Source organism: Poromitra crassiceps, assembly GCF_964638095.1.
Source record: "Poromitra crassiceps genome assembly, chromosome: 3".
NCBI classification, from domain to species: domain Eukaryota; kingdom Metazoa; phylum Chordata; class Actinopteri; order Beryciformes; family Melamphaidae; genus Poromitra; species Poromitra crassiceps.
Genome location: NC_139625.1, coordinates 14,929,833 through 14,954,185, shown reverse-complemented (window position 1 = coordinate 14,954,185; position 24,353 = coordinate 14,929,833). Strand labels below are relative to the sequence as shown.

Sequence of the window (24,353 nt, the reverse complement as noted above, 5' to 3'; positions counted from 1 at the left end):
TTACACATAATAACATTAACTATGACAGCTATGGTTGAAAAGTGTAACGCTTCCAACGGTAAATATAAATATAATATTCATGCTATTTTGTATTCACAAAAACATACTTTGGGAAAGGTTTTACAGTTCTTGACAGCTCATGTTGTATCGAGGGGGACCTATAATGGCAGCGCACATACCGAGTGGCGTGGAATCGTGGAATATGCTAATAAAAAGTGTATGTCCTTAAATGCCGTTTTCTGCTAGATCTTACACGACACGACCCAGTAACTGCCATGTGTTCCTCTGGGAGAATGATATATGGGTTCCATAATAACGCGTAAGGTAGGTAGCATCTTAGCTAGCGTTAGCTAGCTTGCCAGTTCGGCTGGATTTGAAGGAAGGTGCTGTTTTTTTGACCTTGTACGCTAGCTCAATGTATTACTTTGTTGTGACAGTTTTAACTGGCTCCATCGCTACCATTTTTCAAATGTGTGTCTTTGTCACTAGTGGGACTAAAGCCTATTGCTACAGGACTAAAGTGTTGAACTAGTTCTAGTAAAGTCCTAATATCTCGTTTCTATTTTTTCAGTCGCGACACCTCTCTTTCAGTAGCTTCTGAGTGATCGGGGAACCATGTCTGTCTGGGTGACAGAAGAGGTCGTGAGGTGGGCCCTGCGCTTCTGCAGCCGCAGGTCACTATGGCAACAGCGTGGTCTCCAGGTCATGGCGTCAGCCAGAGACGCTTCTTCTTCCCCTGATCAGCCATTATCCCAGTTTTGGAGCCCCAGACAGAGCCAGACCCTGCTGGCTGGGAATCTTTTGAGTCCAGTAAGATACTACTGTCAGGGTAAGCTTCACAGTGAGGGGCTGGAAGAGAAGGAGCATCAATTGTCACTCCCTACCGAGTTCCAGCCTCCAGAGCCCGTCTCGGAGCAGACACTGGCACCTTTCTATAACAAGCTGGGGGCGTGTGGCTCCCCTACCGATGTGTTGGACTTGACCGCTCAGTACTCGCCCACAGATCGTCAGGTCAGCAGCTGCCTGACGCAGATATGGATCACCACCAAGACGATGTCAGAGGAGCAGCTGCGCTATGAACTGCAGCTGATGTTCGAACACCCCAAGTTTGACGAGCTGCTGCAGAGGGCTATGAAGGCTGCGGGGCACATGCAGTCCAGGGACCTGACCTACTCCCTCCTGGCCATGGTCAAACTGGGTGTGCCCCAACGCAGCCTCGTGGTCCAGGCCTTCCTCCGAACCTGCCAGGTTAGGCAATCATAGGGCAAGTGGGTAGATGGCCAATCAAATGGTGTGCGTTGTCAGACTTGTAGAAGTTTGTATTTCCTGTTTACAGGAAAAAGAGGTTCTCTTTGTGGTATGTGTCTGCCTCTTGTTTGTGTAAAAATGTGTATTTTCTTCCACGTACAGGAGAAAATGAACGAGTTTGATGAGAAGTGTCTGTCCATCCTGGCCTCCACTCTGGACCACATGGGCCCAACGTCCCCCAACGTCAACGCACTGAAGGAGGGCATGAGGTGAGGTTCATCAAATGGTGTGTACCGCCGGTATGATTTAGCCAGAGTCAGGCTCTCTCATCATATACTGTATGTATTGTGTATGCTGCTAAAAATCAAAAGTTTGACACCACAATTTATTTTCTCTCTTTCTTTTTTACTATGTTCCACATTTTTGAATAATTAGTAAAGACACCAAAACTATTACCGTACATAACATACGTTGAATTATGCAGTGACCAAAAACATTTTACATGAGAAAGCTATCTTATATTTTAGCATCTTTAAAGTAGCTGGCTTTGGAATGATATATAGGCATCAACTTGACTATTTATATTGTAACGTGTTCAGGTAATCCAAGTATTACCTGTAATGTGATGTGCAACCTAAGTGTCTGGATTGTAGCTAGGAACTAATGTGTGTGGGTGTGTTCCTAGGGGAAACGGGGTATATAGGACCAACGGCCGGGGTGCCGGGGGTGAGTCTAGCTATGGAGCGAGCTGAGACCGGTTGTTGTGTGTAGAGCTAGCGGTGTGAAGCTAGCTGCTAGGAGCTAAAGAAGCCTGTGAATAAAGAACCTGTACCAACTACAACTCTCCGTTCTTTGGCGTATCACCGATACGTTACATTGGTGTCAGAAGTGAAGCGGTAACGCCTGATTTCGGTCGAGAGGGGGGAGAGTGAGGAGGAACGGCGGAGAAAAAGTTGGAGATCAAAAGGCTCGAGCGACCTAGCAGTAGCGAGCTAGCTGTGTGAGCTAGCTGCTACGAGCGCCACGTGTGATGGTGCGATTAGAAGAATGCCTGTCGGCGAACGGGAGAAAAGAAGAGCTGACGACAGAGATCAGCTCGGTGCTGGCGGGCATGGAAGCCCGCTTGATGCAGGAGATTAGACGGCTATTGGAGGCGACGCCGGCCTGGGCAGAGGGGCTTATGGAGCTGCTACGAGAGGTCGCGCAGCACGGAGAGAAGCGGACGGAGGAGCCGCAAAGACTGTGTTGGAGCTGTGGAGAACCGGGCCACGAGGCGAGGTGGTGCCGAGGCGCTCCCGGGAGACGGACCGGGTATGCGGGACAACGACATGGACAGCAGGGAGCCTGCTGGGCATGCGGCGCGATCGGACATTTAGCCAGAGAATGTCAAGAAGCTGTCGGAGATTGGAGAACAGCGGGAGAGGAGAGACGGGCAGGCGCCGGACAGGTGAGGCTTTGTTGGGCTTGCCAGTCGCCTGAACATTTAGCTAGAGACTGCACTAAGAGTGCGAACGCTGGAAGAGACACACAGCCGGTGGAGCAGCCTGAGCAACAAGCGGCGGAGCAGCGGAGCAGTGCAGAGCCGATTGTTCTGGGCAGGAGAGTGACTGTTGAGCCGGCCCAGGCTAGCTGCTCTGGAGCGGGGATCGTTTTGAACAGCCAGAGGGAAGTGAGCGACATCACCTGCAATGCTGTTACAGTCGGGGGAGCGGCGCTCGTGTCCCCGGGGGAGCGAGAGGGGTCAACGCTGGAGGAGCCGGCCCAACCATGCCGCTACACAACCCCCACGGCTGCACTGCAGAAAGTCGAGGTGGAGATCGACGCCGATGGTGTCCGCCCTGCTGTCCTCAACACGCCGCCCCCTGGGGGAGCGGGACGGGAGGACGAGCGAGTGCAAGACCGGGAGGATGAGAATGTGACTATGGAGGATGTCGATCTGGAGGAGTGGATACGCAGACAGGCGGAGGACGCTAGCGTTGGACCGGTGCGCAGGTGGGTGGCGGCCGGATACCGGCCTCGCCTGGAGGAGATATGCATGTATTCAAGTACCACGAAGGAACTGTGGGAGTTGTTTCCGGACTTGAGGGTGAGAGAGTCGGGGATTCTGGGGTTAGATGGGCGCGGGAAGAGTGGCAGCGTCGTGGTGGTGCCCAGCTGCCTGCGGGGACTGGCGCTACGGGGGGCGCACAGGGGCCGCAGGGGTCAGGGGCATCGAGGGGCTGAAGAAACACTCAGCCGCCTTTGTCGGGTTTTCTACTGGGTACAGATGAAGGGAGACGTAGAGGACTACTGCCTTAGTTGTGTCGACTGTAATGTACTTCAGGGGGGACAGAAGCTGTAAAAGGGGGGATGGAAATAGTGGTTGAAGTGGGATAATGTGAGTAAGAAAAAAGGTTTAAATGAAGGTAATGAAAAAGAATTATGTAAATGTTGGGGGTTATTGTCGAACTGAAATTATATGTGGGTTGAATTGAAGATGAGTGTAAAGAAAAGAGGGAAAACGAAATAAGGTAAATGTGGGGGTTATTGGTAAATTGAAATGTGTGTAAAAAAAGAGAATTGAAATGTGGGTTGAATTTAGAGGAATGGGAAAAGAGGAAGGAATGAAAAGAAATGCAAATGGTGGTGGTGGAACGAAAATTAAGAAGTAGTGAAATAATAAGAGACAAATTGGGGGAATACAAAATGTTGTGGGGTGGTGTGTTTTGGTACAGGGGGATATGTGTGGGTTGTGGGTGTCAATGTGGGCATTGAGCTAATGTTGGGTGAGGAGTATGTAACGTGTTCAGGTAATCCAAGTATTACCTGTAATGTGATGTGCAACCTAAGTGTCTGGATTGTAGCTAGGAACTAATGTGTGTGGGTGTGTTCCTAGGGGAAACGGGGTATATAGGACCAACGGCCGGGGTGCCGGGGGTGAGTCTAGCTATGGAGCGAGCTGAGACCGGTTGTTGTGTGTAGAGCTAGCGGTGTGAAGCTAGCTGCTAGGAGCTAAAGAAGCCTGTGAATAAAGAACCTGTACCAACTACAACTCTCCGTTCTTTGGCGTATCACCGATACGTTACAATATTTATCTAAAAAAAACAAAAAAAAAACATTTCAGAGCAATCCACATGTCGTGTAGTCCAGCCCAAACGTGACATTTATTGTTCTTATATCCTAGGCTGATAGTGGAAGCCCGTCTTCCCAGTATCAAGAATGTCGTGGCTTTGCAGACCATGATGCGTCTAGTGGGCAAAGGCGCCCCACTGGACCTCAAAAAGAAACTAGAGGTTGGTGCCTGTCTGTGCCAATACATACATACATACACATACTGTACATACATACATACATACATACATACATACATACATGATACATTATTTGCTTCTGTTGCAGTTCCCCTGTATTTCTCTCTCAGCTCTCCTATTGTTTATTACCATTAAACACTAAAAACCCCTTTGCTAAAAAATAAAATAAAGAATAGTCAGTGGTGCTCGCTTGGCCGTAGGTCTATTTTGCTTGATATAATCTGACCAATAGTAATATTGTTTGCGTGTTTGTTCCCCAAAAATGACCTGCATTTTTGCCAGTAGCTGCATTCACTGCATACTGACATCCTACTTGTGCACCACCTTCAGAGAAAGGCTTTATCCATGACGGACCAGTTCAGCCGTCCCAACTCCCAGTACATGATCTCCACCATGGCCACCATGGACCTCCGCTCCAAGCCACTGCTGGACATCTGCAGTAAGAAGATCATAGGTAAAACCTTCTCACTGGGAACATGGTTATTGGGCCCTATGCGAACCAGCAGCGGAAAAAATATGAATGGTGGTGAATGCGAGAGATAATAATTTATTTGATCCCGTTTGAATTGTGCCATGAGGTACACATAGGAAGTTTGTCAATTTGCAAGTCAAGAAAGTCGCAGTTTGTCGGAAAACTGTTGCACTATAATAAGTTATGAATCAGAAAGACTACACACAATCAGTTGCATAAGTCTCTCCCGCCAGGCCATGTTGGCTGTTGGTGTGACGTATTGTTCGAGACGAGAGATGTAGTTGATGGAGCGGTTTCGTACAAAACTAAACGTTATGTTTCAGTTTTACGACAAGGTAAAGGTAAAGTCCCACTGATTGTCACACACCTGAGTGTGCGAAATTTGTTCTGACCCATCCCCTGGGGGAGCGGGGAGCAGCAGCAGTGGGAATCATATGGTGATCTAACCCCCCAATTCCAACAAACTGCTACTTTCTTCATATGCAAAGTTATCTTTTAAATTGACAAAGTTTACATGTGGACTTCATGGCACAATTCAAACGGGATAAAAAAAAAGTAACGTCTTTCGCCGTTCACCACAAAAACAAAAAAATCGCGTCTGGTTCGTAGCTGAAGCAGGAAGTAGGCGGTCACTTTGCCTTTCTCTCTAAATATACGGATTCTCCATTTGATGAGGTATTAAATGTAGCTATTGTGCTGATTGTGTTAAATGGGCATATTGATTGATTGATTGATTGATTGATTTTATTCACACACATCGTCATCATTTAGTACATTACAGTATTCATGGCATTTCAGTACTGAGGCAGGGTGTGTGCGATAGGGTCGCCCCAAGGAAGCTATTTAAAGCTTTTAGGAGGGGGCCCAATTACTCACAAACATACAGTCATAACATACAGAGAGACATACAACACAAACATACAGTAATAACATACAGAGAGACATACAACACAAACATACAGTAATAACATACAGAGAGACATACAACAGACAATCCTAGCATTTTAAATACATCAGTAATACGTCTCAAAAGTTAACGTTCAGGCACTCATCGGAATCTAAGGTACTGTGTAGGAATAAATCAAGACAAGAAATGTATAGACAAGACTGATATGATATGATATCGTCCCATATCCATCGCAGACCCCTGAATTGAATCGATATCGTATTGTGGCAGACTGTGATATCAGCAAATACGTATCGTTGTCCACAGAATCTATATATCGTATTGTGATGAAACTTGTGATTTACACCCCTATCACCGATGTGACGAAAGTTGCATTGAGGTGTTGAAAAAGTCTTAAAAAAGCTCTTAAAAAGGGTATTAAATGTAACTTCAGGATTCCTGCATATACATGTACCCTGATACATAATGTATAAGGCAGCATTTAGTCTCCAACAAACCTCCAATGTCAGAAAAATACATTTAATTAAAAATTCTCATCAACCCATCTCTCTTTTCTTCCATTCTCCACATGTTGTCCTCCCTGGTAGAGAATATCCATGGAATCCCCTTTAACAAAATATTTATGGTCCTGAAGGCATGTAAGGAGCTGCAATACAGAAACGTGGATCTACTCACAACCATCTCAGACAACATTGCCTCCACCATGGACATATGGAGCACCAAGCAGGTGCTGTCTGCACACACATACAATATAATATAATACGATATAATTGACTGTAACTACACCTGCTTAAGCAAATAACAAATACATCATAATAATAACAATAAACACATGCATGCTCACACTTCATAATAACCTGTCCTGTTTGAAAGCCTCGACCTTAACCCGGCTCATATCTTTGCTCTTCTTCTTCTTTTGATCGAGTCCCCCATTCCCCGTTTTCTCCAAATTGTACTTGTCCAATTCCCTCTGCTGTCCCGGCCGTTGCTCCGCCCCCTCTGCCGATCTGGGGAGAGTTATAGACTAGCACATGCCTCCTCCGATACAGCCACTTCTTTTCACCTGACGGCAAGGGGTTTCGCCGGCAGGACGCAGCAGGTGGGAGGATCACGCGATCCAGTTCCCCTCCTGCCCCGAACACCGACCTGCACTAGTGCAGCGACCAGGACACATACCTTTAATCTGTCTTCCCACCCGCAGACACGGCCAATTGTGCCTGTATGGACGCCCGGCGCTCGAACCTTCGACAGTCTATCGCTGCACTACCCGGACCGTCGCCGCTAACTCTTTCTTCTGTGTGTTTCAGGCGGTCCTCTTCCTCTCTGTGTTTGAGCAGCTGGCCTTCTGTCCCACGCCCTTCATGGGGGCCTTTGCTGAGAGGGTGATTGCCAACCCAGACGCTCTGAAGCTCCAGGACGTGCTGTGTGTCCTCAAGGCCTACTCCTTTCTCAACTATGACCTGCAAACCAACAGGGAGCAGTACGTGAATCTTGGCGTATCTCACGATTCGATTCCTGGGGTCACGATTCGATTCAAAATCTACTCTTGATTCGAAGTGACTTCAAGAAAAATAAGTGAAAGTAATAGCCTAAAAAAGGGCTCTTAGATAGGAAAAAATATACCGTAAATTCCGGACTATAAGGCGCACCGGTCTATAAGCCGCACCTTCAAAGGTGACTATTTTTTTCTTATATAAGCCGCACCGGACTATAAGCCGCGGGTGTTTTAATGGTATTTTTTGTTTTTTTTACAGTGCACACAGTGTCCGCGGTGTGGTGAAAAGAGGGCAAGAGAGGAAATTAAAACAGAAGTGGATTTATAGTTAGAAAGAGTGCTAAAGAAGAGAGAATTCCGTTTTTTATTTTTTTATTTTAGTTACTCACAGTACTATTGACCAGTCCAACTCAAAAGATATTCGGCAGTTTCACTTTGAGCTCTTGTTCCGCCGCTGTCCATCAATGGTTATGACGAGTCTCGCTGGGTACAGTACGCCAAAGCGATATCAATTGACTTTAACCTTTTCGATGATGCTGTTGTATGTTGCGCGTTTCTGTTGCACCAACGCGGAGAGGTCCTGCCGGACGAAAAAGCGCGTACCCTCCCAGGTGAGGGGCTTCTTCCCCGCAGCCTGGAGGATGAGTTGACGGTCGGGCCAGCGGAGTAGGCAGATGAAGATGGCCCTCGGTGGCAGGCCGGGGTCTGGACGTGGCCGAGGCGCCCGGTGTGCCCTGTCCACCTCTGGTGGTTTCTCGCCTTCCTTCAGGTCCAGGATGTAACACAGGATTTTGCCACGAAAGCGTCCATGTCACCAATCTCAGCTCCCTCTTTTACATTGATCAGGCGAATGTTATTTCTTTTACTCCTGCTGATTAAGTCATCAACCTGCGTGTGCAGCGTTTCGATGTTTTTGCATTTTATCCACTTTCGGACTCACTGTGTTGTTTTTGTCCTCCAGTGCGCTGATGCGCTTTTCCGCATTAGAAACTCTTCACGGTTGCATTATTTTCTTTAGTGAGTGAGTGGATGGACTTCTGCACGTTTTCAAACTTGTTTTCAAGCTGCTCAAACCTCTGAGCGATGTCGGACTTAATCGATAGTGTTTCACGGAGTAAAAGTTTAGCCCAAGCCGTGTATCTCCAGCCTCCAGCAGGTGAGTCATTTCCTCATTCATGGCGGTGATTTCTTCGTCTTTTTCTTTCTGCTTACCTGTGTTGTGTTATGTTATGTTATGTTATGTTGTTAAAAGAGGGCAAGAGAGGAAATTAAAACAGAAGTGGATTTATAGTTAGAAAGAGTGCTAAAAAAGAGAGATTTTTTTTTTTTTTTGGAAAAAATCCATAGATAAGCCGCACCGTTATATAAGCCGCAGGGGCCAAAAAAGGCCAAAAAACGGGAAAAAAGCCGCGGCTTATAGTCCGGAATTTACGGTACTATATTTGGAAGTTGAGGATCGATTCAGAATCGATTCTTTGTAACACCCCTAATGCAGATACATGTTGGGTACAGCTAACTCACTCGAGATGCTACCAGTCTCTCTTTACGCCTGCTTCCATCTTACAAATATCTTTCCAAATATGTCAAAGTCAACATTGCTCACATGACAGATCAAATATATAACAAATTACAGGACAAATATAAATAATCAGATTTACTTTGGTAATGGTCTGAAAATAATCGGTTTGAATGGGAATATTATTTTTTGTGTAGTTATAGTTGCCTGAGTTTTGGAGATATCGGCCGTAGAGGTAGAGTTGGCTGCCTTCTCTCCAATTCAATGGAACTGGATGGCACTCGGCTTGTAGTGCTCAAAGCACCCCAAAAATACATTTGAAAAACTCAACAGCATTGTCTCTTTCCAGAAATCATGATAATGATCTGAAACTCAAGATAATGCACAGACTTTGTTGTGAGCAGTTTCATGTAGGAACTATTTTCTTTTGTAGGAACTAGCTAGCAGCTGGTGGGTGTAGTTCGGTCAAAAGAAAATAGTTCCTACATGAAATTGCTCATAACTCATTCATGGCCAAAGACGTCTTTGACGTGTTATCAGGAATAGCCCAGAGGGCCAATGACGTGTTTGACGTGTTTTTGTTTTTATTAGTACAGCGCGTAGTTCAAAGACTTCCCCAGCCTGTGACATGTTATCAGGTCCCTAGCCTCAAAGACAAGCCGACAACACGTTATCAAACACATACCGCAGCTGTTGTTTTGAAATGGAAGAGGAGGAGAAAACGGAGAAACGCTGCCTGTTGCATAGAGGAGAAACGCCATTGAAACACCCCTCGGCGCGCTGCACTGGTCGCCTCTGCTGCAGGGCGAACCTGGATTGAGTTGTTCGCGGAAGTCAAACCAACATGATCGATCCGGTTCCAGCGCCTGGTCCCAAAGCCAAGCCGACCCCGTTCCTGTGTCGCAGCATTCGTCCCAGCCCGAACGAGAGGAGGAAAACGATGCAGAGGCAGAGGAGGCTAGACGCTGATCTCAGACCAGTTTGGTGTCCCTCCTATGCTAATTTGCGGGGCGATCAGTAGTGTTCCCTGGGAAGAGGTGCGATCCAGCAGCAGCTGTGGACAGAACTCTCTCTGTGTGTGTGTGTGTGTGTGTCTGTCTGTCTGTCTGTCTGTCTGTCTGTGTGTCTGTCTGCACACTCACTCACACTGAGTAAACTGTATTGTTGAATGTAAAAAAAGCACTTCATATATATATATATATATATATATATATATATTTTGTCATTTGTGTCATAACGAATAATATTTACATGTCTGATGTCAATACAGTTCAAAATAAAAGAATTGAGAGCGAGTTCTGCCTGAGATTGTGTATTTTACAAAAATGGCCTGTTCTCCTGTTTGTCTTCTCAGAGAGACCTTTTTGGTGAAAACAGGGTGTATATAAATGGCTATAAGTAGAGTACAGAACATGCTAAAAGCTCACTTTTTTTTTCCTGGTGAACCCAGAGACGTACATCTTCATTTTGAGGTATTGCAAATCACTTTGGTGCTAATAGATAATTTACTGTGGGTCTTGAAAGATGACCAACAATTATGAAAATCTTTGGCCTGTGCTAAATATTGGCAGTCCTAAACTGGCCATGAATGAGATAACAAGGTCTGTGGATTATCTTGAGTAACCGGGTCATGATTTCTGGAAAGAGACATTGCTGTTGAGTTTATCAAATGTACAGTATTTCTTTGGCATTTTGAGCACCACAAGCCGAGTGCCATCCAGTTCCATTGTATTGGAGAGAAGCCCAAACTCTGCAGTCGATATCTCCAAAACTCAGACAAATAACACAAAACGATATAGATGGATAAATAGCGCTGCAGGTGAGAGGGAATATATGTATTTTGGATTTTAGGGTGAGCTGTCCCTTTAATTAATCAACTGAGATAATCCTTTCATTAATTATTTGTACAATAAAAGGAAAGCTGCATCTAAGCTGAGCTGAACTTAGCCAGTGTGACACAGTATTACAGTGTGACAGTACTTGCTGCTTTGGACTTTGGCAAATAGTGGGAATCATCAGAATCTGCTCAAATATGGATGGACACCCAAAGAAGATGAAAAAGAGATATGCATATCTTTGCAGACAACAACCATATAAATCCATTAAATGTAGATGAAGGGTGATTATTTGTTGCGTTTGTCCAGGTTCCTGGACGGTCTCAGCAAGGCTCTGGACTCCTACCTGTCCAAGATGTCTACTGCTGGGCTGCTGAAGGCGGTTTACTGTCTGTGTCTGCTGGACCACTTCCCCGCTGCGCCACTGGAGCAGCTCCTGCAGAGTGGAGCACTGGAGCAGCTCAGCCCTACAAGTCAGACACTATACACACACACTACACACATGTTTAGCCCAGCTGAGGGAAACACACCTAATTCATATTGTATTATTTATTATTTATTTATTTATTTTATCACTCCGCCTTAGCCCCCCCCCCCCCCCCCGGATTTCTCTCACTAACTGTACTTGGCCAATTCCCCCTGCTGTCCTGATCGTTGCTCTGCCCCCTTGCAACTAAATTTTCTGCTCCCCCAAAACATTGCATTTATTTAGACAGACAACGTTTTGATCCTGAAGTGGATCTTCGTCATCTTTCTCATGACCTAACCTGATGTACAGTTTGGCTCTGCCAAAAAACATGGCAGGATCACGCTATTCCCTCCAGTTCCCCTCCCCACAGAGCAGCGACCAAGACTCACACCCCACCGGCTTCAACACACACAGGCATGGCCAATTGTGTCTGTGGGAACGTCTGACCGAGCTGGAAGCACCGATGCCGGGAATTGAACCTGGGTCTCCGCGGTGGTCAGTGAGTGCTATTACCTCTACACTGCCCAGCTGGCAGACTCCCCATTGAATTAATATATATTTTTCCATCTCTCTCCAGGAACAAAGGAGAGAATGATTCAGACAGTGGACCTGTGTCTCCGTCTGGACCGGCCTCCACTCCCTCGGCCCCTGACCGTCCCCCCGTCTGTCCTGGGAGATCCCGACAGCCTGACCGTCAACCCCGGGCTCTCGCGGGCTCTGCGGGACGCACTGGGAGACGGGGCAGACGGGACGCTGCAGGAAGCGGTGATGGTGGAGAACTTCTACCTCGCAGGTAAAGACCGGGTCATGGAGGCAGGGAATCCAAGGCACAACATTCTGGCGATCTGTGAGAGGACGTGATCAGTCTTTGATCATCTTCTGTTCCCCTCTTTCTCCATTTGTACCTGTCTTAACTGTGCGGTGGAATAAGGCAGATATGCTTTAAGAGTCTTTATGGTGGCTCAGTGGTTAGCGCTGTTGCCTCACACAGCAAGAAGGTCCCAGGTTCGAACCCCAGGCCATCCCAGGGCCTTTCTGTGTAGAGTTTGCATGTTCTCCCTGTGTTCGTGTGGGTTTCCTCACTCCTGTCAGTGTCCCTGACGAAAGCAGGGAAAGTTCTAGGAAGAACTCTGCTCATAGTTCTAGGAAGGTTCCTAGTAGTAGAGGAAGGGTCAAATGCAGACGATGAATTTCCCCACAGGGATAAGAAAGGATAACTTCATTTAACTTAAGTTAAAAGCCTTCATTCTGTTGATTAATCATATAGAAAAGCCAAAAATGAAGAGGAAAACAGGCTTTTAGGGTTTATTTTGGACACTACAATTGACTAATTATGTCTGCATTTTCTGCCTTTCCTCTAAACCATTTATCCTACACTATTTAGTGATTTTGTTTGTCACAATTTCTGCTAGTTTTGGGAATATGATGGTACATGTAGCGGATGTGTGTGTGTGTGTGTGTGTGTGTGTGTGTGTGTGTGTGTGTGTGTGTGTGTGTGTGTGTGTGTGTGTGTGTGTGTGTCTGTGTGTGTCTGTGTGTGTGTGTGTGTGTGTGTGTGTGTGTGTGTGTGTGTGTGTGCTCTCAGATGGTGTGATAACCAAACCAGTGACTAAAGGCAGCACAGCAGGAGGAGCGTGTTCTCCAGCAGAGGGCAGTCAAAGGTAAAACATCAACACATCCGTATTGGAGAGAGCTACTAACCACAATGTTTTTCACATATTTCTTTCTATAGTCAGGAGTGGGAAGTTTGATGCTGTCTAAGCTGGTGCAGTGGATGTTGGGTCACTCTTTCTGTTTAAAACAATGTAGGTCTTTGGCAGACTCTAGCTCTGTTTACATGCACACTTTTTCCTCAATCTGTTCGAAATCAATGGCTTTGAAGATTTCAGGGCAACTGTGTTTACAGGATGATAATATCATCCTCCTTTATGTAAAATGAGCAAGTGGGCAGTGTCTGTCTGTCTGCTGTCTGTTTGCATTTTTGTCCCACTGATGATGTCACAATGTCTATGACATCATCAGCGATGTCGTCGGTGACATCATTATTGACCAAAATCATCTTATGACATCACTGATGGACATCATAGGTGTCTGATGATGGTACTGATGATGTCATAGGCATTGTGACAGCATCAGTCATGTCATAGGCGTTGTGACATCATCGGTGACAGTGATGTCATCAGTGATGCAATTGTGCGCTGCGCATCCCAATAAAGCATGGGATTGTGCGCTGCGCATGCCAATAGGGCCGGCGAGGCCACGCAGGAGCCGAGCTGCGGTCGAGGCTGCGCAGCAGGCGAGCCTAGGGTTTCGGGCCCGAGGGGCCCTAGTATACTAAATATACACATTCATCTCTCTTATTCTCTCATGGTTTCAATTATCTTATTCTCTCTTTGTTTCAATAAGTAGTTTATAATTTTGCAGATCTTTCCACGAAAGCTTAACAGTAAGTAATCAAATGCACCTTTATAATTACTAAATAATTTAATGGCTCTTTCTATAAAAGTCCTAAACAAATTATCAGGAACTCTTTCTTTATTTTCATTATTATTTTATGATTACTTTTTATATTATAATTAAATTATTACATAATTTACAATTACAAAAAAACATTAACAGTTATATATCTAGCCTGATATCCACAACTGTGGAGTGGGTGTGGCTTCGAAGGTCTGGAGCCAGGCTATTATATATCAGCTTTTTTTCAGGAAGTTATTACAACATTTCTGACCAGTAAAATAACAAGAACTGAAACTAAAAAACTGAACTAAGACTCAGCATTTGTATAGAAATAAATAAACTGAACTTGAAGTATAAATTGAAAGCCAAAACTAACTCATTCATGGCCAGTTTAGGACTGCCAATATTTAGCACAGGCCAAAGATTTTCATAATTGTTGGTCATCTTTCAAGACCCACAGTAAATTATCTATTAGCACCAAAGTGATTTGCAATACCTCAAAATGAAGATGTACGTCTCTGGGTTCACCAGGAAAAAAAAGTGAGCTTTTAGCATGTTCTGTACTCTACTTATAGCCATTTATATACACCCTGTTTTCACCAAAAAGGTCTCTCTGAGAAGACAAACAGGAGAAAAGGCCATTTTTGTAAAAGACACAATCTCAGGCAGAACTCGCTCTCAATTCTTTTATTTTGAACTGTATTGACATCAGACATGTAAATATTATTCGTTATGACACAAATGACAAAAAAAAAAAAATATATATATATATATATATATATATATATATATATATACATGAAGTGCTTTTTTTACATTCAACAATACAGTTTACTCAGTGTGAGTGAGTGTGCAGACAGACACACAGACAGACAGACAGACAGACAGACAGACAGACACACAGAGCGCCCTGCATAGTTTCATTGTAGAGTTGTTTTGAATAAGTCAAGTTTCAAGTCAAGTCACAGTGAAAACAAAGCCAACCTATTTGAGTTTTGTTGTTCTTCCAGTCAATATCAACTAAGGCTTAAGCTTCAGATCAGCAAATCTCTAGATTCATCCTGTCTTGCCTAAATTCAAATGCTGACCTTTTAATGCTGAAAAACATTTTGTCTTTTTTCTGATGTCCTAGAATTGCAGTAATCTGGGTACCTCAATCCGCTTTCTGTTACGGGACGTCCCATCCCCGTGGTCCGCTGGCTGTCAAGATTCGGCATCTGAAGATCCTGGGATACGCTCCTGTCCTGGTGAGACTCGGGCCGCTCCAGCATCACACATTACTGTAGGCTTTTCTTTTGTCAAGATCATGCAGCTACTAGTCTTCTAAAAAGTAATCACTTCTTTTCTGTTGCTCTTCAATGTCTTTAAATGTCATTCTCATTCTCGGATCCTAAAGGGCACAGTCATCCGTAAAGCAACAGTCTGTTATCTTAGAAAAATAAGATCAAATCTGCATGCAGAGTCATTTTGAGAAATTCTCAAATCTGACAGAATAATGAATACCATTTTATTTATATATATATATATATATATATATATATATATATATATATATATATATATATATATACTGTGTACCATATAGTAATGTACAAGTGTACTGAACAAGTTTACTAACAATGTACATCTTCATAGCCCGTGCTATTTTGTTTGAAGATGTACATTGTTAGTGAACTTGTTCAGTACACTTGTACATTACTTCTACATTAAATCGTGATCCTAATATCCAACAAGCTCCTTTTTTATATTTTTTATTTTTGCTGTTACATAATATAAATAATTTAGCATTATGTAAATAGCAATATATTTTCCCTCAAAAATGTCAGCGGGAATGAAAAGCATTTTCAAAGCAAAAAAAACCTGCGTGTCAAGGTTGCAAATCTGTAATGTATATATATATATATGTATACATTACATATATATATGTAATGTATATATATATATATATATATATATATATATATATATATATATATAGACGGTTTTAACTTGACAACAAAAACATTCTAAATTGAACCCCCGCTCACTTCCTGTTGCAGTGTTTGCTATGGACATAAAAGAAAAAAAAACATTCAAGTGCAGGACTGACCATTCCGTGAAAACCGTCTATATATATATATATATATATACAATAAGGGCTTACAACATGATGATGGAAATATGATGGCCATCCCCATGTCATACATCACACATGAATTCAATTGGACTAATTTAATTCACAAGAGTCTCAGCTTTCCAGTCATAGCCATATATCTGCAATTCCAATGTTGTTTATGGGCCCTAGTATGCGGAAATATTCAGATAGAAATAGGCGAAAATAACACATTTATAATGCATGCAAAAAACTGCATGTTTTTTTGGAAGGAACATTTTTTGATTAGCATAAAGTGGGCATGTCTGTAAAGGGAGACCCATTATCATTCAGATATATTGAGGTGAGAGGTCAAGGGACCCCTTTGAATATGGCCATGCCCGTTTTTCCCTTGCCAAAATGTAGTCTAACTTTGGAGCGGTATTTACCCCCCTTTCCGACAAGCTAGCATGTAATGCCTGGTAGCACTGAATTCCTTGGGTCTTCTAGTTTCATATGATATCAGTAGCTTTGCTCTAGCTTTAGAAATGAGCCTGCTACAGCCTCTGAAAGACAGTCAAATGAGCCCGCTACAGCCTCTGAAAGACAGTCAAATGAGCCTGCTACAGCCTCTGAAAGACAGTCAAATTAGCTGCAGACAAAAAGGCCACTTGGACATCAAGGGGCAAAGGGTCAGGTGCTAGGGGTGGGACAAAATATCGATACTCACGGTATCGCGATATTTCCACTTGCGATACGTTATCGATACACTGGCACCAAGTATCGATATGTGTTTTTTTTTTTTTTTTTTTTTTTAACACATTCACTGCCAGCCGTTTTTTCAATACTGTAGGTAGGTTCTGCCAAGGTTTTTTTTTGAGGATTCTGGCTCATCTTTCAAGAGCCGAGGATTATTTTCTGCTAAGATTTTGTGAACACAAATGATCTCAAAAGAACTAATAGAATGTGTGCTTTCTCTGTCTAAAAGAGTTAGTTTGTAGAGTTAGTAGTTATGTAGGCATTAGCAGTAGAATACAGCATGGTTTCAGCATCTGAAAATTTATTCTGAGATAAATGGCTTTTTGTGAAATTCGATAGAACAGTCACTTTAACCATTTATTTTTGGCGTAAGACGTCAGACATCTAAACAATAGTTTTGAACAGTAATTTCCTCCATAGCAGCAGGAAACCCCCCTCTCCTTCAAACTCCTCCCTCCGTGGGTGTGTCTCTGGTGGCTTTGCAGCGTTTGTCACAAGCGAGGCTCTGCCTGTCTGTGCTGCCTGGCTGCTGGCGGCTGCTCTTTGGGCGAGTCTGCATGAGTCGTTTCGGTTGTGAGCTCAGCTGCAATGAAGCTGCGTGCGATTGTGGGCTTTCTGCCGTGTTTCAAAGTGTGTTGCACGCATAATCTATTATGCAAATTTGCAATCCCCCACCGCCAGCTCCCAGCGCGATAATGCGCGAAAGCGTTTTCGCCAATCCATTTTACAGCATGAGAATGGTTTCCTCGCGCGTTCCCCTGCAGTTTTGGCTCGGCTTTTTCTAGTCTCGAGAGCACTGTCGCCACTTAGTGGGTCGGTGGAATGGGTTGTACACGTTCGGTGGCTCCAATATTGTTATAGGAGACGTGGGGGGCGTTGATCCACGTCCCACTGTCACAAGCGAGGCTCTGCCTGTCTGTGCTGCCTGGCTGCTGGCGGCTGCTCTTTGGGCGAGTCTGCATGAGTCGTTTTGGTTGTGAGCTCAGCTGCAATGAAGCTGCGTGCGATTGTGGGCTTTCTGCCGTGTTTCAAAGTGTGTTGCACGCATAATCTATTATGCAAATTTGCAATCCCCCACCGCCAGCTCCCAGCGCGATAATGCGCGAAAGCGAAAGCGTTTTCGCCAATCCATTTTACAGTATGAGAATGGTTTCCTCGCGCGTTCCCCTGCAGTTTTGGCTCTGCTTTTTCTAGTCTGGAGAGCACTGTCGCCACTTAGTGGGTCAGTGGAATGGGTTGTACACGTTCGGTGGCTCCAATATTTTTATAGGAGACGTGGGGGGCGTTGATCCACGTCCCACCGTCAATTTTTTTTTTTTTTTTTTTTGACGAGTCAACTCGTCATTGGCAGTCAACCGTTGGATTTTTTTTGACGAGTCAACTCGTCATTGGCAGTGAACGTGTTAATAAACAGGCTAAAATATTATGCTGTGTGTGGTAGTTGAAATATAGTTTCAAGTTGACGTTTATTTATGTTTGTAGTTGAAACAAAAACATAAATACTGTAGGCTACATGAATGGAAATGTTTGATCATTAATATCTACTTTTAGAAATTATATAGGTAGGTAGGTTCTATAGGTTTTCTTGTTTTAATAATAATAATAAAAAGACTTAATGTGTAACTTTTCCTCCATGGTATCGAAAATGGTATGAGTGAGTGAGTGAACTCTGAGAGAGTTCATGTCAATTCTGCTAATAAATAATACCTGCTTCTTGCCTTTTAGGGGTATTTTTTTCTCTTCAGTTACACAGATATCGTGATGTATCGTAGGTTAAATTTCTTCCAATATATCGATTATCGCAGAATCGCTGTATCGTGATAATATCGTTATCGAGGGCCAAGTATCGTGACCGTATCGTGAGTTACTCCACGATTCCCACCCCTATCAGGTGCTTGAGCCCCCTCCGCCTCCTGCATGCATGTGTCTGCTTTTATGGTTGGAGTGGAGTTTGATGAGCAGAGAGATCGGGATGCGGCAGGCAGGCAGGTTTGTTTGGTTAGACCAGTGGTTCTCAAACTTCTTTTGGCTTCAGTACCCCCTTTCCCTGATTTCTGAATCCAAGTACCCCCTTTACCCGACTACAACATTTTGCTTGGAAAACTGCAATAGAAAAATATAGCATATGATGCAATGAATGAATAACTCACCTTTTGAGGAAAATAGCATTACAAAATAAGACATTTGACGTGAAAGAGTTGCAATTAGTGCCTCCTGAGCAGTGTTGGGAGTGTTACTTTTAAAATGTATATTCCACTACAGAATACTGAATACATGCCCTGAAATGTCATTTGTAACGTATTCCATTACAATACTCAAGTTAAGTAACCTATTGCGAAATACTTTGGATTACTTTTGGAATCCTTCAAAATAGTCTCGCTGAGTCCATTTTTGTGTGGGTCACTCACTTGCTTAGTTAGGAATGATCTTGTCACTGTCTTCAAAGGAAATGTTATGCAAGTTTGTAAAACACAAATGCGATATGTTTTGTCCTGCAACTGATACTATTGGTACCATTATGCCTCCCCTCCTTTTTTCTTATTTATTTTTTAATAGCTACTTTATCTTTCTCATTTCCCTGAAGCCAGTGTGATAACAAGTGTGAATTTAGCTCGGAAATATTCATCAGATAGCCTTTTTTTTTTTAAGCGCGAGAGGAAGTCGGAGCCAATGTGTCACAATCTTGACTACGTCAAAACCACCACCTGTTAGTTAGTGCAGTGCGGTCACCAGGTCATAAAAGTGCAATATGAGCAAAATAAACCACCATTTCTCAGCCTTTTCAATGGGATTCACGTCAAACCATCTCTTAATTTGTCTATAATATTCCTCACCAACATTCACAGTTAGTAGTATGGAGTTTTATATTCACTAGCAGATCGTGACTAGCTGACATAGCTCTTAAAAAAAAACTACAGTTATGATGCAGCCGCCTCACCAAATCTCACAGTAAGATTGCCAAAACTTGTGTCCTATCTCTCTGGAAATTGATTATGTAATTAATTGTTGTAGAGCTTTCATGTGAATTACAGGCACTAAAATGGGCTACATCTTATCTCTCTGAAAGGCAGTTCTGAGCTGGGTAATTCTATATCCAATAATTAATGCAAATATGTAAATATTAAAATGTAAATATAAAATAAATGTGTTCTGTTTTGTCCTGGAACTGATACTGTTTAAAGACAAAATTTAATCCAGCAGCAGGGTTGTCGGGAGGCACGTACACTGCGTGCGCACAACTTGCTTCATGTGAATTTTAGAGCAAATAAAACAAAACAAACAAATAAAAGTATTCCCTTCAATTATTCTATTTTTAAAGAAAGTTACTGTATTCAGAATACCACCTTTAGCATTTTAAATACTGTATCCTGAATACATGTATTAGAGCTGTCACTTTTTCCCCAAATAAAGTTTGAACGAACTTTAATTGCCTGCAAAATGTTCGAATATATTCAAAGTTTTTTGGTTAATTAATTATTTAATTTTTTTGCAGGCCAGGCCAGGCCACCGGGCATCGGCCCGACGTGCCTGATTATGCAGTCCGCGCCTGCCGGGTTACATCGTATAAATATACATAATATAATATAAAATATTAAAAGAATATAAAAAAAAAATCCTCAGCTGTCCTCATGGTCCAGTCAGTCAGCTCCTCTCCGCTGCTGTGTTAGCTTGGATGCTCACAGTCACAACACTGCCTCACAAACTTGGCTGCATCCAACTCGAGACAACTTTTCAGACCCTCCTGGAGACAATCTTTCTCAGAAGAGACTAACGCGACAAATCTGGAGACTTTTTCTGACATGGCAGTTGGTTAATTTTGGTTAATTAAATAAAAATATATATATATATATGAAAAAATAATAATCAATTTACAAAAGTCAATTACATTCGAACATGCCCCCCCCCCTCCACATTAGAAGTTAAATTCGAATTTCGAATAAAAAGTGACAGCTCTAACATGTATTCTGTTACTTCCCAACCCTGCTCCTGAGCAGATTTATTTGAACATTTCATTAATTTTCACGGTTTATTCTTACATTTTTCCATTTTCCCCTTTCGCTCAAGTGCCCCCTTTAGTACCTCCAAGTACCCCCCGTTTCGGGGACCACTGGGTTAGACTGATGAACAGCGGACAGGACAGACAGTTCCACCTCTCAGCGGACAGGACAAACAGTTTCTCCTCTCCATGCGCAGCGTGCAGGAAGACGTGGACGGGGGCACGTAAAACATGGATCTGTATCCTGAAAAGATTTTTCTGCCATCAAAATTGTGGGGGCATTTTCCGCTGCACTCGCTAGTTCTTTATATGCGCGCATGCGAGATGAAGAGGGAGAGAGAGAGAGCAGCTCGGGACATGTGGCGACTGCAGTGTGTTAATTGGCATGAGAATTGTCTGGGCAGACAGAGTGAGCGCGTGAGATTGAAGGATGAAAGAGGGGGTCACCCGCCAGACACGTGTGAGTTGGCACCCCTGCATAATACACTTTGCGTTGGGTGGTTCTTCGCTTCCACGTCGTGCATTTAAAAACCGTGTAACGCACACCTACTGATTGATTATGCCTTCCATATCCTTCACTCTGTTCCCCAGGTAACGGAGCAGGAGCTGCAGTCCGTGTCCGAGGAGGAGAGGGCGGCGGCCCTCAGGAGGCGGATCTTTCCCGAACAGCAGGGAGCGGACGACCAGGGAGCGGACGACCAGGGAGCGCACGCAGAGCCTAAAACGGACTGAGCGCGATCTGGAGGACGGGGTCAGAGTGTTCAATGAACGTCAGGAACTAACACCTGACCAGCACACTCAGCCTGTGCAGAGATCAGAACCACACAGTGCTGGCATTTTGCTTAGCGCCCCCCCCCCCCCCCCCCCTCTCTCCAGTGTATTTGGTCGTTTTTAAGATATTTCATGTGTTTCTGAGTCATGTACTGACAGTGTTGATTAGCCACACTGTTTGCCAAATATTTTTGGACAAATAACTTAATTTTGTTGCTAAAATGGGAAGACGACGTACGATTCAATGGAACGCTATAGTCGGACTCGTTTGTATGACAATTCGATTCTGACTGAGGATGAGCTGACACCACTGAGTGACCAAAACATTTGGTCACTTGTTAAACCATCTCTAGTCACGCTCTTTCCATCGGCATCAGCGCTGAAATCCGTTGTCCGGTGTTTGATATCTTATGCTGCGTTCACGTGCTCCTCGGAAGCTCCTACTTACCCGTTAGAGAGTCGTAATTACGACAGGACACCATTCAAGTGCTCTTGGTTGGAAAGAAACATGGACGCTTGTTTTCTCGTTTGGTGTTTTCTTACTAAAAGCAATAATGTGCAACTACTAAAAATAAATGATAGCTACTATGAACAGAATAAAAAAAAATATCACTTTTTACAGTTAATTGGTGCCACGGACTCCATACTTTCCGCCATTGTTGTAGTCACGAATCCTCATGCACAACGTCACAACGTCGGAAACTCGTATATCATTGAAATTTCCTAAATTCCCACTGGTAAATACGACATTGAAGGGCCGTTCATGTGCTCACAACTCGTCAATACGATATATCCGAGGAGCGCATGAACGCACGATTCGGTTATTCCTTGCAGCGAAGCTACGGAGGAATACTGTTTCTGGCGTAACTTGCGCTGTTTTTCCGGCCGTATCTCTTCGGTGTCTCGCACAGAGTCAGATGACGTGCGTCTGTACAGCAGGCGCTCATAGAACGTTGAGAACGTTTGAAATAGAACAGCAACCGTTAAAGCGGTAGAAACGCTGACTGGACGGGGGCTTTAAGGATTTCCACTTTAAGACTTCTGAAGTTGGAACGATCCTCTGGAAATCTTTTTAAAATCCAGGTTGTACTCCTGAAATAGGGACGTATTCTTATGTCCTTAAAAACTATGTCATTCATCTGTATACAACAGAAAAGTTCAGATGAACACAGATGCACTGCTTGTACATTCATATCTTGAATGTAAGAATATGTTAAATTGAATCTGTGGTTTATTTGTGGAGAATTGAGCAGTGGAGATGTTTGATGTGGGCCTTTTAACTGTGGTGAGTTAGTCACAATAAAAGGTCTTTAAAGGATGGGTTTTCCGTGGGGAATATGAATATATATTAAATCTCACGCCCCTAAGGTTTTCGAATCCGTTGAAATTTTTGAAATTGGAGGTTTACTCACAGAGATATCAACCGAAATCCACTCTGTGTGTGGGGGGGGGTGGTGGGGGGGAGGTGCGGGTGCGGGGACTCGAAATACTACATTTCCCACAATGCACTGGGCTCGCGTGGCCTTCGTTTTTATGCCCACCCCTCAGGCATTTGGCTGATATCAAACTCCAGTAGGTGGCGGTAATGCACATATATGTTTGCCAACCGCCATAAAACTCAAAGAAGAAGAAGAAGAAGGCTTCGACAATGAAATATACAAAGAACAAGAAATAAATCGAAAATAAAATTGCCTCCAAATTGCACCAAATGTAAACGGTAGTATATATGTCGGGAGATGTCTTCATAAAAAAAATTTCATGCATTTTAAGGCATTTTCGTAGGAGTTACGCGCATCTGATGTTGTAACTATTTTCTGTAAAAATGTGTAAAAACGGGTACATTGCTCAGCGTTGATTTCGTTACTTCAACCCACCTACTACTAGATGTAAAATTTGACGAGCTTTCCAATGCCGCCAGTCCCGTGTCGATTAGTGCTTCCGTTCCCGAGATAATGGTCTCTTTGCAAGGAACTATGGGAAGCTAATATTAGCTACAGCAGGCTAGGCGGTTGACAAGATGGCTGCGTTTTTGTTTTGGTCAAGGCCTCTGAAGGGGCGTGGAGGACCTCTAGAGGCGGGACCATGGCCAACAACAGTTGTAGTTCATAGGTGCACGACTTCCGCAAGGCGGACTTAGGCCAGATGACGCGAAACGCGTCGGCTGGCCCAAAAAATATGTGAGAGATGCTTGATATCTCTGGCAGTGAATATCCAATTTCAAAAATTTCAACGGATTCGAAAACCTTAGGGGCGTGAGATTTAATATATATTCATATTCCCCACGGAAAACCCATCCTTTAAATTTGAATTTCTCGTCAGTGACAATTTATTTGATCGGTTTGATAATACCTGACCTACAAACAGAAAAGGTAGATAAATCTCCATACTGTAGTTGATGAGTCAGACCATGCTACCGAGTGAAACCAATAAAAACCAGCCTCTGTCTGTGCACTCGCAATATCCGCAGAGAAACTGCAAGGTGAGCATTTTCTATGCAAAGGTAAAGGTGGATCCAGATCACGTCTGCAAAAAAGCACGGGGACAAAACAAGTTCAAGGAGCACGACAGGAAACGGTGCAGCTTGTTATTGTTTGAAGCGCTTGCCGTCATCTCGCTGCGTCTCGGCGATAAACCTGAGAAGTGGCGCCGAAGTCGCTTTTTTTTTCCCCCTCCGAAATACGTGGGCAAACTGGAAAAGTAGATGCCACGCCGTCGTCGCTGCTGTGATGAGTCGCCGAAGTGATGTGGAGAATAAAATGCGGATAAAACGACACTATTCTGTCACGGCAACGTGACGTTTTAGCATTTTGAAAACGGGCCGGTCACTTTGAGCCATATTACGTCAGACTTACTCACACAGGGTGAATGAATCACAGCTGTGAGTGTGGTTAAGTCCCCCCGAAAGCAGACACCGCTTGTGGGTGTTTCTGATGAGACCACAAAGCTAGGGGTGCCATCTACAGCTCTCTATAGTGTGAGCGTGTGGGTGGGAGAGTGAGACAGGAAGACAGCGAGAGAGAGAGGATGTTGAGTCAACAAAGACTTTTTTTTTTTTATTACCAT

General features: G+C 43.9%; 1 protein-coding gene across 1 annotated transcript; it reads left to right on the top strand.

Moving 5' to 3' along the window:
• The first annotated feature begins 182 nt into the window (after nt 1–182).
• On the top strand, nt 183–22,599 carry fastkd2 (FAST kinase domains 2). The gene is made up of 12 exons (XM_083633894.1): nt 183–324; nt 572–1,248; nt 1,411–1,517; nt 4,412–4,520; nt 4,869–4,992; nt 6,505–6,644; nt 7,225–7,397; nt 11,073–11,236; nt 11,810–12,025; nt 12,818–12,893; nt 14,825–14,939; nt 21,111–22,599. Exons 2-12 carry the CDS (start codon nt 616–618, stop codon nt 21,249–21,251), a joined length of 1,998 nt encoding a protein of 665 aa, XP_083490020.1. The 5' UTR covers nt 183–324; nt 572–615; the 3' UTR covers nt 21,252–22,599.
• Nucleotides 22,600–24,353: the final 1,754 nt, after the last annotated feature.